The sequence below is a fragment of the Nematostella vectensis genome, chromosome 11, assembly GCF_932526225.1.
Source record: "Nematostella vectensis chromosome 11, jaNemVect1.1, whole genome shotgun sequence".
NCBI lineage: Eukaryota > Metazoa > Cnidaria > Anthozoa > Actiniaria > Edwardsiidae > Nematostella > Nematostella vectensis.
The window spans coordinates 3,475,747-3,492,599 of NC_064044.1; the positions used below are offsets into that span (position 1 = coordinate 3,475,747).

Below are 16,853 nucleotides of genomic sequence, written 5' to 3' on the forward strand. Positions count from 1 at the left end.
GGTTATTTTGGAGGATGACTACAGTTTAGCATTTAAATGGGCTAGGCTGTGTTATATTATTGTCGGATGATTGAATTTCAAAAGAAGTTAGTTTGCAATTGTAACGTAAACCTTGTGCTAATGCGGCTGTGAGTGATCCATTACCAAGTCGGGTCTAAGTCAAGTAAGATTCGACGCAGTAATACCACACTAGATTCTTCCCATACCTCTTCCATCGTTGGATCGTGTGGGATTGCTAGTCGCTGCGCAATGCACGCCTTTTTACCATTTGTTGCTATGATCACGAATTTCGCCCAAGGGTCTCCGATGATACGCGCAATTAAAATTGAGTATTATATAGGGTTGTATGTTATATACCTTATATCCTTGGTATCATTAACTTAGCACCCCTTCCACATATTTAAGCCTTGGTACTGGGTACATTATTCTCTTCTCTTTTCTCTAGTATTGCTTCTATTTACACATTCTTGTGTTAACTTTTTATTTTGAAAAAGGACGTGTCATTTTGTAGCCTCGTAATTCAACGGCTCATTTCAACGCACTTTACTTTATTTGCGATAAAATACACCCTCACTTCCTACCCCACCCACATTTTGCTTTTCATTTAGATTTTCATTTATTTACTTTTCGGTTCATGGTCCCCAATGCTTAAAAGTTTATTAAATGCTACTATTTGAAAGAGATCATTTTCGCAGGGGTTTCAAAACAGCATTTCAAAGCTTCGAAAACATGCCTCCCCCTGCCTATTCAAGTGACATGACCCCCCCCTTTCCCAGCCTCGACAGAAAGTAAGACGCGTTGAAATAGAAGTGCAGCCCTTTTAGTTGTTAGTATTAAGAAAAGAACGCAGTATTCTTTTAAACGCACTCCTAAACTCCCTGTTTCTCAGCCCGTATATGATGGGATTCATTGCAGATCCTGAGCAGAGAACAATGAGTGACCAAGTCCATATTTGGAAAATGTGATATCCTTTTTCGCAGCTCTCAGCTTTGCTGAACCAAACAGCGAAAAAGAGATTAGGCGTGAATGTCACAACAAGCATGGATGCAATTATAGCGAACGTGGCCACTGCTTTTCTGTTTTTCGCAAAGCGGGAAGGGGCCATCGGTGCGATTCGGCCTTGGTTGAAATTGCCTAGAGAGTCTTCTATGGTGTTCTCAACCCCTGGAAGCTGACGGGAGGGTGATGGTGCGATTCTGGCGTGTCGTTTAGAAATTTTCACAATCTCAAAGTACGTCCAAGTAATGATAAAAGAAGGAAGAATCAATGTTATGAAAGCGCAAAACGCTGTGTAGGCACTTAATGTTGTTAGATCTTTAAAGACCAAAGTCGGTACTGCTAAAATGAAGGATGAGATCCAAATAAATACAATCATTCCCGTGTATACTCTTTCGCTTGTTAAGGCATACTTAAGCGGCCATTTTATCGCCATGTACCTATCACCACTTACAGCACTGAGATTTAACGTCGTTGAGAAGAGAGTTTGCGTCCACAGAAAGAAATCAAGTTTGAGGGTCGCCCCGCTGCTGTCGGCGCGAATGGCGACCATGATGCAGTAAAACGGGCAATGGAGTATACCCACCAGTAAGTCCGCAAAGGCCAAGGAGCACAGTAACTTGTTTGATACCGTTTGTAGATTTGGGGTCTTGTAAACGGCTACAAGAACTAAAGTGTTGCCACTGATTGCCGCGAGACCACAGACGGAGTATAAAATAAAAAAAAATGCTTCAAGACTCGGTTTCGGCTCGTCGCTGAGTTTGTAAGATAACGGTAAACAGGAATTGAAGCTGGAAGTATTCATACCTGAAATTAAAGGAAAGATTCTCAGTTCTGCTTAAAGACAATATTTACGTTATTTGTTTTCAAAGATATTAGAATAGAATCCCTTTTGTCTAATTAAATCATTCGTTAGTGAATCCATCGCTTTGAAATACAAGATAAGATAAGAAGATAATCATCTCTCCAGGTGCAAAGAGGCTGTTTTTTTTCAGTGCCAGTCATCCTCAATAGGACAAGAAGCTACGTACACGGAGCCTAGCTTTTCCATGTGACCTCGCTCGGCGCTAAGAGATCACCCGTCACGTCGTTCTCTGGTGTGACGGGTGCAGTCTGTGATCTCTAAGCGCAATTTCCCTATTCAATCAAGTAGCTGCTTAGCTTGATGGTTGAATCTATTAAAAATGTGCAGAGCTCAGGGTGGTCATGCAGGCATTTATAAGGACCTTTTCACCAAATTCAAAGAACATGCTAAAAACATGTGCAGATGTATCCGGTGGCTCAGATAGCAGGAAATAATGTTTTGTTAGTGATGTTTTTTTTTAAAATGCAGAATCAAATTGTGCTCATGATAACATTGATTACCACCTTAGATATTATTGCTTTTCATCAATTGTGTAATTTTTTCTGATATTTCCGTACGTATTATATTTCTATATACACTGATAAATTTAACAAAATTCTTAAGAACACTTTAGCCTTTAAATCCCCCCCCAAAAAAACTACCCAGCCTCAACTGAAACTGGACCCTGCTAGAAGAGCTTTTTTCTTTTTGTTTCTACCAGTTCAGTTCACTTATTCGTGTCGCGTCTCTGTTCTAAATTCGCGTTCCCGTTTGTTTGTGACACAAACAAACTGAAAATGTGTCGTTCTTACAGAAAAAAGATTGTCCGCAATCTCAACGCCGAAATGCTAAGGTCCCATACACTCATCCCACATCAAAAAAAGGAAAAAAGAAAAAAAAAATACTGAAAACGAGGAATTCAAGCCCTAAAGATACTTCGGAGAACATGCTGTATTCCGACTATATCCCTGGGGACAACACGTTATCCTGTCGCTGAGAGTACTTCAAGAGAAAAAGGCCGATCTTTACCTGATTGGAAAAAGACGGTTTTTCTGGCTTGATAAGAGAAGTTCGTTAACAAATAAAGTTATCTTTTGGACAAAACTGTGGCAAATAACCAGGTATCTGCAACCCGGCCTTGATAGCTTGATAGCTTGAGAGTTGAGGCTGAGACTGGAGACGTATGAGTTAATGAAAAGTATTTGAAGGCTACATGTCTCACTTGTCTTTTAAAAATTATTTATATAGCGCAACAAATTATTCCATTTAGCTGTTATAAAAGTGTTAAAAAAAGAGAAAAGAAGTCATTAACGCAAAAACGCATTATAATCGACGATCATCCTATCTTAACAACAAATTTAAGCATTTGAAATTGCCCCCTTAGAATATGAGAGCATCATAAGTTAAAAAGCGCTAGTAGGCTTTTGAACATGGATTTGAGTGGAGAGCATTTTTAAACCCAGCGGTTGCACAGCCCAGGATACCAAACCAAGTCATTAGGCCTAATTGGTTCTTAGACGGGAGAACAAAAACACGTAAGTACTTTTTCACAACATCCTTGCACGGGATGCATTTTAAGTTATTGCGATACTGTGATAAGGAACCTTCGTTTTTGAGAGTTAAACAATTTTTTAAATGGTGGTCAATATAGTTTTAGTTTACGTGAATTGAAACCTTTCTGCTGCCTCGCTTCATGACTCCTGTTTCGCCCTGAATAAGAATATGTTTAATTTCTGTTTATTTTTTTGTTATTTTTTTGTCAATTAAATCTAGGCAAACAGATTCTAATGATAGGTATTTATTTCCACATATTCGAAGATTGAACGTTATTGTTACAGATGTGTTTCCCAATAAATCAATCATCCACAAGAGATCACGGATTAACGGTGGTGCTTTTTCATAACTTTTATGAAACAGGTGTCTTTAAATCTAATTACATAAATCAAGTATCAATTCATGATGTTGTATTCGTCGAAGGCTCGACTTTGGGTATACAGATACGTTACTAAGGGTATAAGGCAATGAAATGAAGGAGAGATTTAGTACAATTAAAAAGGTTGGTTCTTACTTGTGTTGCGCTTGTTTGATATTCTCACTTGTGTTTGACATTCTTACTTGTGTTGCGCTTGTGTTTGACCGATTCTCACTTGTGTTTGATCGATTTTCACTTGTGTTGGGCTTGTATTTGACCGATTTTCACTTGTGTTGGGCTTGTATTTGACCGATTCTCACTTGTGTTTGACCGATTCTCACTTGTGTTGGGCTTGTGTTTGACCGATTCTCACTTGTGTTGGGCTTGTATTTGACCGATTCTCACTTGTGTTTGACCGATTCTCACTTGTGTTTGATCGATTTTCACTTGTGTTTGATCGATTTTCACTTGTGTTTGATCGATTTTCACTTGTGTTGGGCTAGTTTTCCAAGTGAAAAGATATAGTGTCTACTGTAAAAAAGTTCCTTAACCTCAGCCTGGGCGACACTTTCTCTAGCTGTATAAAAATCTGCTTAGTTTTCGTAATTTGTCGGACGGCTGTACTTTTTTCTTTGTTTTCTTCTGGCAGTTTCAGTTTCAGAGGTCCACGAAGTCTAGTTGTGGAATGACGACGACTTGCGCGAAAGCTTGCGAAAAAGGGGGCGGACCTATCTCTTTTATAGCACGCCTTCGTGTTTATGTTTAATCCTGCTTGTGTTAAACCCGAATTCTCGTATCCTGATCGCTAAAAACGCTGAATATACCGCATCTCAAATGCCTATTGTGGACCCTCTTTTTGTAGTAGTGCGTTTAATTAAAAAGTTGCGGTTTGCGATAAAAGACCGGGTTGTATTTCGAAAAAATATATAACGTTGTATTGCGGATTTTGTCAATATTATATGCTGTTTTAAGACCCCCCTCACGCCCACTCTTTATTTGCATCTTTTATTTTTTGTCAATGGGTTAATAACCTTTAAAAAAAGAGAATCGCCAAATCACACTTGATTTATTTCTATGAATTTTGGTATACCTTGCAAGAGCATTGTACCGCAATGTGTACAGCAATCCCAGGAAATAACGGTGTTGGGGCCTTTCGGTTCTTTACAGCCTTCTGTAAAAATCAATTACAGTGAAACCAGGATTTTACGACATGCCTCGGGAGAAAGAAAATGTATCCTAAAATCGATGTATCGTTGAAAAGAGGTCTTCGGTTTTGCGATTATGCAATGCACAGCTTTTGTCTTTTGAGTCTAGCGATAATTACCTTATTCAAAGATTGCTTTCAGGCTTATTCTGGGTTTCTTGGACATGGAAATTTTTCGAGTGGCTTCAGGTCAAACAGACAGTATTTTCATATGAAGAATCTTTGGGCAGTTTAGGGAAAAGACCCGAAAGACTACAGTTTTGCTATTTATTTTGAGGACAAAAAAAGATCCATAGTTACAACATTCACCTCTGTATGGCCTGAGATACACATTTTCAATAAACGTCAGTGCAAATGGCGAATGGCAAATGGCAGTTCTAAGGCTAATCACTGCCAATTTGAATTAATTAGTTGTAAGAATAAAGATGATATGTAAAATAATCGAAGGAATTATCAACATTTTTCTTCATCTAGTAGAAAGTTGACGAGTTCCATGGTATTTGTCGATCAAAGAACTGCCATTTGATAATCATCATTTGCGTTTGCGCTGACAACTTTATTTCAAATAGTTGTATATCATCCCCACCCCTTTTGAATACATACAACCGGTTTCAAATGCATGGTCCTGGCTTTATTTTATCAAATTTTAACTATTTTCACATTGCAATGAAATGCTTGACCTACTCCCAACTTACAGTATGTGTTCCCTACTCACACATACTGTAAGTGTTCCCTGCTCACACATACTGTAAGTGTTCCCTGCTCACACATACTATAAGTGTTCCCTGCTCACACATACTGTAAGTGTTCCCTACTCACACATACTGTAAGTGTTCCCTACTCACACATACTGCAAGTGTTCCCTACTCACACATACTGTAAGTGTTCCCTGCTCACACATACTGTAAGTGTTCCCTGCTCACACATACTGTAAGTGTTCCCTGCTCACACATACTGTAAGTGCTCCCTGCTCACACATACTGTAAGTGCTTCCTGCTAACACATACTGTAAGTGCTCCCTACTCACACATACAGTAAGTGTTCCCTGCTCACACATACTGTAAGTGTTTCCTGCTCACACATACTGTAAGTGTTCCCTGCTCACACATACTGTAAGTGTTCCCTGCTCACACATACTGTAAGTGTTCCCTGCTAACACATACTGTAAGTGTTCCCTACTCACACATACTGTAAGTGTTCCCTACTCACATATACTGTAAGTGTTCCCTGCTCACACATACTGTAAGTGTTCCCTGCTCACACATACTGTAAGTGTTCCCTACTCACACATACTATAAGTGTTCCCTGCACACACATACTAAAAGTGTTCCCTGCTCACACATACTGTGAGTGTTCCCTACTCACACATACTGTAAGTGTTCCCTGCTCACACATACTGTAAGTGTTCCCTGCTCACACATACTGTAAGTGTTCCCTGCTCACACATACTGTAAGTGTTCCCTGCTCACACATACTGTAAGTGTTCCCTGCTCACACATACTGTAAGTGTTCCCTGCTCACACATACTGTAAGTGTTCCCTACTCACACATACTGTAAGTGTTCCCTGCTCACACATACTGTAAGTGTTCCCTGCTCACACATACTGTAAGTGTTCCCTGCTCACACATACAGTAAGTGTTCCCTGCTCACACATACTGTAAGTGTTCCCTGCTCACACATACTGTAAGTGTTCCCTGCTCACACATACTGTAAGTGTTCCCTGCTCACACATACTGTAAGTGTTCCCTGCACACACATACTATAAGTGTTCCCTGCACACACATACTGTAAGTGTTCCCTGCTCACACATACTGTAAGTGTTCCCTGCTCACACATACTAAAAGTGTTCCCTGCTCACACATACTGTGAGTGTTCCCTACTCACACATACTGTAAGTGTTCCCTACTCACACATACTGTAAGTGTTCCCTGCACACACATACTGTAAGTGTTCCCTGCTCACACGTACTGTAAGTGTTCCCTGCTCACACATACTGTAAGTGTTCCCTGCTCACACATACTGTAAGTGTTCCCTGCACACACATACTATAAGTGTTCCCTGCACACACATACTGTAAGTGTTCCCTGCTCACACATACTGTAAGTGTTCCCTGCTCACACATACTAAAAGTGTTCCCTGCTCACACATACTGTGAGTGTTCCCTACTCACACATACTGTAAGTGTTCCCTACTCACACATACTGTAAGTGTTCCCTGCACACACATACTGTAAGTGTTCCCTGCTCACACGTACTGTAAGTGTTCCCTGCTCACACATACTGTAAGTGTTCCCTGCTCACACATACTGTAAGTGTTCCCTGCTCACACATACTGTAAGTGTTCCCTGCACACACATACTATAAGTGTTCCCTGCTCACACATACTGTAAGTGTTCCCTGCTCACACATACTGTAAGTGTTCCCTACTCACACATACTGTAAGTGTTCCCTGCTTACACATACTGTAAGTGTTCCCTGCTCACACATACTGTAAGTGCTCCCTGCTCACACATACTGTAAGTGTCCCCTGCTCACACATACTGTAAGTGTTCCCTACTCACACATACTGTAAGTGTTCCCTACTCACACATACTGTAAGTGTTCCCTACTCACACATACTGTAAGTGTTCCCTGCTCACACATACTGTAAGTGTTCCCTGCTCACACATACTGTAAGTGTTCCCTGCTCACACATACTGTAAGTGCTCCCTGCTCACACATACTGTAAGTGCTTCCTGCTAACACATACTGTAAGTGCTCCCTACTCACACATACAGTAAGTGTTCCCTGCTCACACATACTGTAAGTGTTCCCTGCTCACACATACTGTAAGTGTTCCCTGCTCACACATACTGTAAGTGTTCCCTGCTCACACATACTGTAAGTGTTCCCTGCTAACACATACTGTAAGTGTTCCCTACTCACACATACTGTAAGTGTTCCCTACTCACACATACTGTAAGTGTTCCCTGCTCACACATACTGTTAGTGTCCCCTGCTCACACATACTGTAAGTGTTCCCTGCTCACACATACTGTAAGTGTTCCCTGCTCACACATACTGTAAGTGCTCCCTGCTCACACATACTGTAAGTGTTTCCTGCTCACACATACTGTAAGTGCTCCCTGCTCACATATACTGTAAGTGTTCCCTGCTCACACATACTGTAAGTGTTCCCTACTCACACATACTGTAAGTGTTCCCTGCTCACATATACTGTAAGTGTTCCCTGCACACACATACTGTAAGTGTTCCCTCCTCACACATACTGTAAGTGTTTCCTACTCACACATACTGTAAGTGTTCCCTACTCACACATACTGTAAGTGTTCCCTACTCACACATACTGTAAGTGTTCCCTGCTCACACATACTGTAAGTTTTCCCTGCTCACACATACTGTTAGTGTTCTGTACAGGACCCGAAATGATCCCAGGACCCGAAACGATCCCAGGACCCGAAATGATCCCCAAAAGTACCCCAACTGACCCCGGGACCCGAAACGATCCCCAAGAGTCCCCGAAATGAACCCCAAGGAATTGCAGTAATGGACAAACAAAAGGAATGTGGAAGGATTGGCTTTCAGTTTTAAAAACATATGAAACATTTAAGCGTCATTTTTGTCACTATCCAGAAATTTGAATTAACTAAAACCATAGTATTAAGATTTTTATATACGACTGCGCGGGAAATACAGCTTTCGACAGCTTGGTTGAGTCAACAATTGGGGTCAAATAAAAATTCCCGTGATGGTAATTTGAAGAACCAGGCGTGAATAAATAATTCATACATAACAAGCCATAAACGAATGTCTCCAAAGATTAGACATGCCTCTGCTTTCCCGTAGAAAAATGTTTGTTTGTGTTCGGTGAATGAAAGACCTATCATAAAGAGAGATAGAGAGAAATCATGCAGTGGTGTACGCACTACTACATAAGGAAATTCAAAACTCACATATTGCTTTCAACAAAAGCCACATCTCTTAATATTTTGCAACGGTAGTAAAAGGGTTGTTCGAGTGCATTACTCAGTGTGCTTTTGTAATTCCATCTTCTCGGCCAAACCGGCTGTCGGTAAATATTCGCTCGTGTGAACATGGATTTCGTGGTGAAAAACACGTTTGGTTGTCAAATGAATATAGATTTTTAGGGTGATGTTTACCGGAAACGAGATTTATAGTGTCAGAGTCATGTGTTGGAACTGCAAATGTTTCGAAGGTCAAAAATTTGGTTGTTCTGAGCAAGGCTGTGCTTTGGCTGTGCTATGTTTATGTTGTACTCCTTTCAGTAGCAATTAAAAGTTGTGTATTTGTTTAGGACTCTGTTTATGGGTTTACCGCCGGGGCAATGTAATAAATAGAAGTATTGTATTGGAATTTAAGTTTTTTAAGTCATGTTATTTAGAAATAGATTGGCTGTCAACCCTAAATTATGCTTTAAGAATTGGAAGTGCTTCTTCTGCTTTCCCTTTGTCCATTACCGCATTTCCGTGGGGATTATTTCGGGGACTCCTCGGTATCGTTTCGGGTCCCGGGATCGGTTGGGGTACTTTTGGGGATCATTTCGGGTCATGGGATCGTTTTGGGTCCTGGGATCATTTCGGGTCCTGTACAGTTCCCTGCTCACACATACTGTAAGTGTTCCCTGCTCACACATACTGTAAGTGTTCCCTGCTCACACATACTGTAAGTGTTCCCTGCTCACACATACTGTAAGTGTTCCCTGCTCACACATACTGTAAGTGTTCCCTGCTCACACATACTGTAAGTGTTCCCTGCTCACACATACTGTAAGTGTTCCCTGCTCACACATACTGTAAGTGTTTCCTGCTCACACATACTGTAAGTGTTCCCTGCTCACACATACTGTAAGTGTTCCCTGCTCACACATACTGTAAGTGTTCCCTGCTCACACATACTGTAAGTGTTCCCTGCTCACACATACAGTAAGTGTTCCCTGCTCACACATACTATAAGTGTTCCCTGCTCACACATACTGTAAGTGTTCCCTACTCACACATACTGTAAGTGTTCCCTCCTCACACATACTGTAAGTGCTCCCTGCTCACACATACTGTAAGTGTTCCCTGCTCACGCATACTGTAAGTGTTCCCTGCTCACACATACTGTAAGTGTTCCCTGCTCACACATACTGTAAGTGTTCCCTGCTCACACATACTATAAGTGTTCCCTGCTCACACATACTGTAAGTGTTCCCTGCTCACACATACTAAAAGTGTTCCCTGCTCACACATACTGTAAGTGTTTCCTGCTCACACATACTGTAAGTGTTCCCTGCTCACACATACTGTAAGTGTTCCCTACTCACACATACTGTAAGTGTTCCCTCCTCACACATACTGTAAGTGCTCTCTGCTCACACATACTGTAAGTGTTCCCTGCTCACGCATACTGTAAGTGTTCCCTGCTCACACATACTGTAAGTGTTCCCTGCTCACACATACTGTAAGTGTTCCCTGCTCACACATACTATAAGTGTTCCCTGCTCACACATACTGTAAGTGTTCCCTGCTCACACATACTAAAAGTGTTCCCTGCTCACACATACTGTTAGTGTTCCCTGCTCACACATACTGTAAGTGTTCCCTGCTCACACATACTGTAAGTGTTCCCTGCTCACACATACTGTAAGTGCTCCCTGCTCACACATACTGTAAGTGTTCCCTGCTCACACATACTGTAAGTGCTCCCTGCTCACATATACTGTAAGTGTTCCCTGCTCACACATACTGTTAGTGGTCCCTGCTCACACATACTGTAAGTGTTCCCTGCTCACACATACTGTAAGTGTTCCCTGCTCACACATACTGTAAGTGTTCCCTACTCACACATACTGTAAGTGTTCCCTCCTCACACATACTGTAAGTGCTCCCTCCTCACACATACTGTAAGTGCTCCCTGCTCACACATACTGTAAGTGTTCCCTGCTCACGCATACTGTAAGTGTTCCCTGCTCACACATACTGTAAGTGTTCCCTGCTCACACATACTGTAAGTGTTCCCTGCTCACACATACTATAAGTGTTCCCTGCTCACACATACTGTAAGTGTTCCCTGCTCACACATACTAAAAGTGTTCCCTGCTCACACATACTGTAAGTGTTTCCTGCTCACACATACTGTAAGTGTTCCCTGCTCACACATACTGTAAGTATTCCCTGCTCACACATACTGTAAGTGTTCCCTGCTCACACATACTGTAAGTGTTCCCTGCTCACACATACTGTAAGTGCTCCCTGCTCACACATACTGTAAGTGTTCCCTGCTCACACATACTGTAAGTGCTCCCTCCTCACATATACTGTAAGTGTTCCCTGCTCACATATACCTTGAGTGCTGTCTACTCACACATACCGTAAATGCTCCTTGCTCTTTATCGCTGAAGCACTATGCAGGTCGGCAATGAAAATTGGGAAAGAATTCTGCTCTTCTTTTTCTTATCAAGAAATATTACAAATTCCAACCCCTTCACTTTGAGCAGTATTATTTGATTAATTAATACATCAATTAATGTATATACTAAAGCGCGTCAACATCCCAATAAAATTGACGACACACATAGACGTGCGTGCAAATGCAAAAAGAACCGGTCTGAACACCTGTTCAGACTGGTTTCTTAACGTCAGAGGGATGTGATTCACGAAAGAATACGTAAATTCATGTGCAAATAAAGACCCTTAGAAAATCTTACAAATCAACGGGAATATTCTTGCTTGAGGGAAGGCTAAAAAAAATGTTTTGCTACCTGTGGACTAAATCAAAAAAGCACGATAATAATTTCAATTTTATCCGATTTCTACAAAAAAAGGGCCTATGGAGGAGGTTTAACAAAATAAATAAAAAAAGCGGGGGTGAAAAGTAGTAGTAGGGTTTTGGCGCAGCTGGCGCAACTTTTTGATCTCCCCAAATTTCATTCCAAAATGGCGCGAAAGTCTCCGCGCACCTCCGCCAAGCCTCGCGACCTGCGCATGCGCGAGTTTGCTAGAGATCTCTTGCACGACCACGCCCACCCGTCAATCACTTTGTCACGTGACGACCACGCCCACCTGTCAATCATTTTGTCAAAAACCTGTCAATCATTTTGTCGAAAACCTGTCAATCACTTTGTCACGTGATAGCCACGCCCACCTGTCAATCACTTTGTCACGTGATAGCCACGCCCACCTGTCAATCACTTTGTCACGTGATAACCAAGCCCACCTGTCAATCATTTTGTCACGTGATAGCCACGCCCACCTGTCAATCATTTTGTCGAAAACCTGTCAATCATTTTGTCACGTGTCGCATCTAGGGGGAGCTCGAGGGGGCTAACCTCTAAGCTTCACATCTAAAAAAAAGCTTTTGAAAAGTGGTTTAAAGACATGGCTGGTTTGATAGAAATGGAGAACCTGAAGGTGAAAGATCTGAAAGCCCTCGCCAAGGAGCGGGGTATCCCAAGATATTACTGGATGCGGAGAGACGAGCTCGTCGGGGCGCTGACCAGCACGTCACCACCACCACCACCCCGACGGGTTCCTTTACCCAAACTTGTCAAAGGGCTGCCACGACCACCCCGCATTACCCCGTCCAACACGTCGGAGAGTATTCTCGACGGCCCGGTACCTGAGATTAATGTCCCTATTCTAAAACCCTCCCAACCCCCACGGAGTTCCCGCGTCCAATCACTCAAGCATTTTGCAAACAGGGCGGCCAACTCGATCAAGAGCGAGTTAGACAAGTTTGTGGATTGGATACTATCTTATGTCCCCGAGCCCGTCAAAAAGACCGTCAAAGAGGCTGCAGATAAACGGGTCGAACGTCTGAAGGAGAGGATTAAGCGTCTACACGAGGAGGTGGAAGATCGCTTCACACCCAAGGAACAACAGACGGCGTTGAAGGGGTATCTTAAAACCCACGGAATAGCCGGGCAGAGAGGTTACGACCCCAAGACATTCATCGCCAGAATCAAACCGAAAGTCTTAGAGCTCATCAGTCAACAAAAAAAGCCTATCAAAGTGAAGTTTATCTTTACTTGCGGGTTTATAAAAGAGGATCCGGCTACAGCTCAGATCGAAGAAGAACTGGGATATTTTCATACAGAAAAGCCCGAGATTGTGACAGAGTCGACTGATCTCTCTGATTTGTTCGATACGATGACAAATTATTTACTCGGATTAGTTGAGCTGTTCCAGAAGCAAGGCTCCGGATGGCAGTTTGACCAAGTGGAATACTTTGACATCAACATAGATCCCTTTGAACCGCTTTCTGGGTCTTCCTATATTCCGCTGCCGCCGAAACTAGCGTCTAAGAAGGCGATCATCAATGTTAAGAACGAGAATGATCACGAATGTTTCAAGTGGGCAGTAACCTCTGCTGTGTATCCTAGGGAGAAAGATCCTCAAAGGTTCAGTAAACAAATGATAGAGAACTCTGAGAAATTCGACTGGTCAGGGATAGAGTTCCCCGTCTCACTAAAACAGATTGACAAGTTCGAGAAACAGAACCAGTATACGGTTAATGTGTTTGGATACGAAACCAAAATATATCCATTGAGAATCAGTGAGAAGGATCCAGATAATGCGATCAACTTACTTCTCATCTCGGATGATGAGACGAATCATTACTGCTGGATAAAGAATATGATGAGATTAGTATCTACTCAAATTGATGAGTTTCATCATACTCGTTTTTTATGCTGTAGATGTCTGAACTCGTTTCGGTGCAAACAATCATTAGAAAAACATTCTGAATGCTGCGGCAATCATGAAGCGGTTGGAATAGAGATGCCTAAGATAGATAAGGATGGAAATCTACCCCACATTAAATTCAAAAACTACAACAGAAAAATGCGTGTCCCCTTTGTTGTCTATGCCGACTTTGAGAGCTTCACAGAGAATATAGACACATGCTCCCCAGATGGGAGTAAAAGCTTCACTAAGCAATACCAGAAACACAAACCGTCTGGTTTCTGCTATCTCATCAAGTGTTTCGACGGAGATATATCCCCACCCGAGCTTGTACGATACACAGCTGAATCTCCAGACGAAGATATCCCACAGCTTTTCGTAGAGTCTTTGGAGTCAGACATTAAGAAAATTTACGATAAGTTCAGGTTCCCTAAGAAGGTGAAAATGACTCCGAAGGACAAAATCGCCTATAACGACGCCACTCACTGCCACATCTGTGAGGGTGGATTAGGGGAAGACAAGGTTTTAGACCATTGCCACCTTACAGGGAAGTACAGAGGTGCTGCTCACAACGCATGCAACTTAGATCACAAAATTCCAAAGTTCTTTCCTGTTATCTTTCACAATCTGTCTGGGTACGACAGCCATCTATTTATCAAGAACCTTGGTACATCGGAAGGTAAAATAAACTGTATACCTAATAACGAGGAAAAGTATATTTCTTTCACAAAACAGATTGTAGTCGACAGTTTCACGAACAAGGAGGGCAACAAGATTGATGTTAAACGTGATATCAGATTTATCGACAGTTTCAGGTTTATGTCGGCCAGTCTCGACAGTCTAGTGGGTAATATGTCAAGGGAGTGCTTCAAAAACCTGGCGGAGTACTATGAGGGGGAGGAGCTCCAGCTGTTGTTGAGGAAGGGTGTTTTCCCTTACGACTGGTTCGACGGCTTTAGCAAGCTCGACGCAACACAGCTCCCACAGAGAGAGGCATTCCACTCCAAACTTAACGACACCGACATATCGGAGGAGGATCACCTGCACGTGCGGAGAGTGTGGGAGGTCTTTGGGATGGGGACCATGAGGGATTACCACAATCTGTACCTAGAGTCGGATGTGTTGCTTTTAGCTGACGTTTTCGAGAACTTTAGGGACGTTTGTCTCAAGAATTACGGTCTGGACCCCGCTTGGTACTACACAGCGCCAGGGTTGGCTTGGGATGCAGCGTTGAAGACCACCAAGGTGAGGCTAGAGCTTCTAACGGACTATGACATGTTGCTCATGATTGAGAAGGGCATCCGTGGGGGTGTCTCCATGATAAGCAACAGACATGGGGAGGCAAATAACCCTTACATGAAGGAGTATGACCCTGACCTACCCACAAAATATATCACCTACCTTGATGCTAACAATTTGTATGGCTGGGCGATGAGCAACCCTTTACCGACTCACGGTTTCAGGTGGATGGGTGACCAAGAGATGTCAGGTTGGAGAGACCGCCCATGCATTCTGGAGGTTGACTTGGAGTACCCTCACCACCTACATGACTTACACAACGATTACCCACTAGCCCCGGAATCTATCGGGCTAGGTAATGTGGACAAGTTGGTCCCCAACCTTAACGACAAGACAAAGTACGTTATCCACCATGAGACTCTGAGACTTTATGTGAGTTTTGGGCTAAAAGTCACTAAGATTCACAGGGGTGTCACTTTTGAGGAGTCTGCTTGGCTGGGGCCCTACATTGACTTGAACACCGATCTGAGAGCCAAGGCGACAAACGATTTTGAGAAAGATTTTTTCAAGTTAATGAACAACTCCGTCTTTGGTAAGACTATGGAGAACATTAGGAACAGGGTGGACATTCGGTTGGTGACGGACGAGAAGCAGGCCAAGAAGCTCATATCAAAGCCGAACTATCAACATCGCACCATCTTTTGCGAGAATCTAGCCGCCATCCACATGAAGAAGACAAAGCTGATCTTCAACAAGCCTGTCTACTTGGGCATGTCCATTCTGGACCTGAGTAAGACGCTCATGTACGATTTCCACTACAACTTCGTCAAGCCCAAGTACGGTGAGGATGCAAAGCTCTTATTCACTGATACTGACAGCCTGATGTATGAGATCGAGACGAAAGACTTTTACGAGGACATCAGCGGGGATGTGAGGTCCACGTTCGACACCAGCAACTTTCCGAAGGGTCACCCATCTGGTATTGAGGTGGGTGTGAACAAGAAAGTCATCGGAATGTTTAAAGATGAGGCTGGGGGTCAGCAAATCACAGAATTTGTAGGACTGAGGGCCAAACTTTACTCGTACAAGATGGATGAAGGTAAAGAAGAAAAGAAATGCAAGGGCGTCAAGAGAGCAGTCGTCAAGAAGAGCATCGGTTTCGATGACTACAAGGATTGCTTATTTGGTAAGAAACCTCAGATGAGACTTATGAATGTCATCAGAAGTCATAAGCATGATGTTTACACTGAAACGGTGAACAAGGTCGCTCTATCTCATGAGGATGATAAACGGGTCATCTGTGATGATGGTATTCACACCTTCGCTCACGGTCATTTCAGAACGCTATTAGGTGGTGGCTCAGTATCTTCAGGGACGACTTGAAGTTCTTCCCTAACGAACGACCTCCTTGGAGCGCCTTCGGAGAGGTAGTACAACACAGGCTGTCCAACTGAAACAACACTGCGTGATAGATCAAACACTTTTAAACTCCAAATAGGATCTGTGGCTCGTCTGCGTTCACCTCCTTCCTCTTCTCCAGGAGCTAACAGATATCTAACTCTAACCCCTGGTGGTAGTCTAACTTCATCAAGTCCAACAGGCCGCTTATACGTTGGAGGGTCAATATCAACCTCTTTCAAACCAATAGATTTTGCAGGCTCTTTGCCAGTAATTCTTATGGGTTGACTATTCAGAGTTTTCAAAACATCTGGCAATCGTTTCACCCAAACTCTAGACCGATCATCGCTAATCATTTCTTGAGCATACTGATGAGAAAACAACCTCTCCGCCAGTGTTCTATTGGCGCGTTCGACAAAAGCCTGTGCGCGATGGTTCCCAGCTTCGCTTCGCTGGATGGTAACCCCCTTCTTTTTCATAATCTTCGTTACCTCTCCCCTAAATTCTGTCCCCGGGTCGACAATCACCGTATGAGGCCATTTAAGTTTTCTGGAGTATATCTTTTCAAACCCTCTA

The 16,853-nt window shown here is 42.7% G+C and overlaps 2 protein-coding genes across 2 annotated transcripts in view; one reads left to right on the forward strand and one right to left on the reverse strand.

Annotated features, from left to right (window-relative positions):
- Positions 1–442: 442 nt before the first annotated feature.
- LOC116603075 (dopamine receptor 1) lies at positions 443–5,769 on the reverse strand. The gene is made up of 2 exons (XM_048734047.1): positions 3,909–5,769; positions 443–1,803 (listed from the first exon to the last, which is right to left on the reverse strand). The coding sequence occupies exon 2, from the start codon at positions 1,799–1,801 to the stop codon at positions 821–823; it is 981 nt and encodes a 326-aa protein (XP_048590004.1). The 5' UTR covers positions 1,802–1,803; positions 3,909–5,769; the 3' UTR covers positions 443–820.
- Positions 3,152–16,853, forward strand: part of LOC5519147 (steroid 17-alpha-hydroxylase/17,20 lyase) — a 33,519-nt gene continuing 19,817 nt past the window's right edge. The window contains exon 1 of the mRNA XM_048734046.1: positions 3,152–3,375. The gene's annotated coding sequence lies outside the window, so the exon portion shown is untranslated. The remainder of the gene's footprint in view (positions 3,376–16,853) is intronic.

Excerpts from the sequence above, each read along its gene's own strand:
- LOC116603075 (XM_048734047.1), bottom strand. The coding sequence starts at position 1,801 with ATGAATACTTCCAGCTTCAATTCCTGTTTACCGTTATCTTACAAACTC.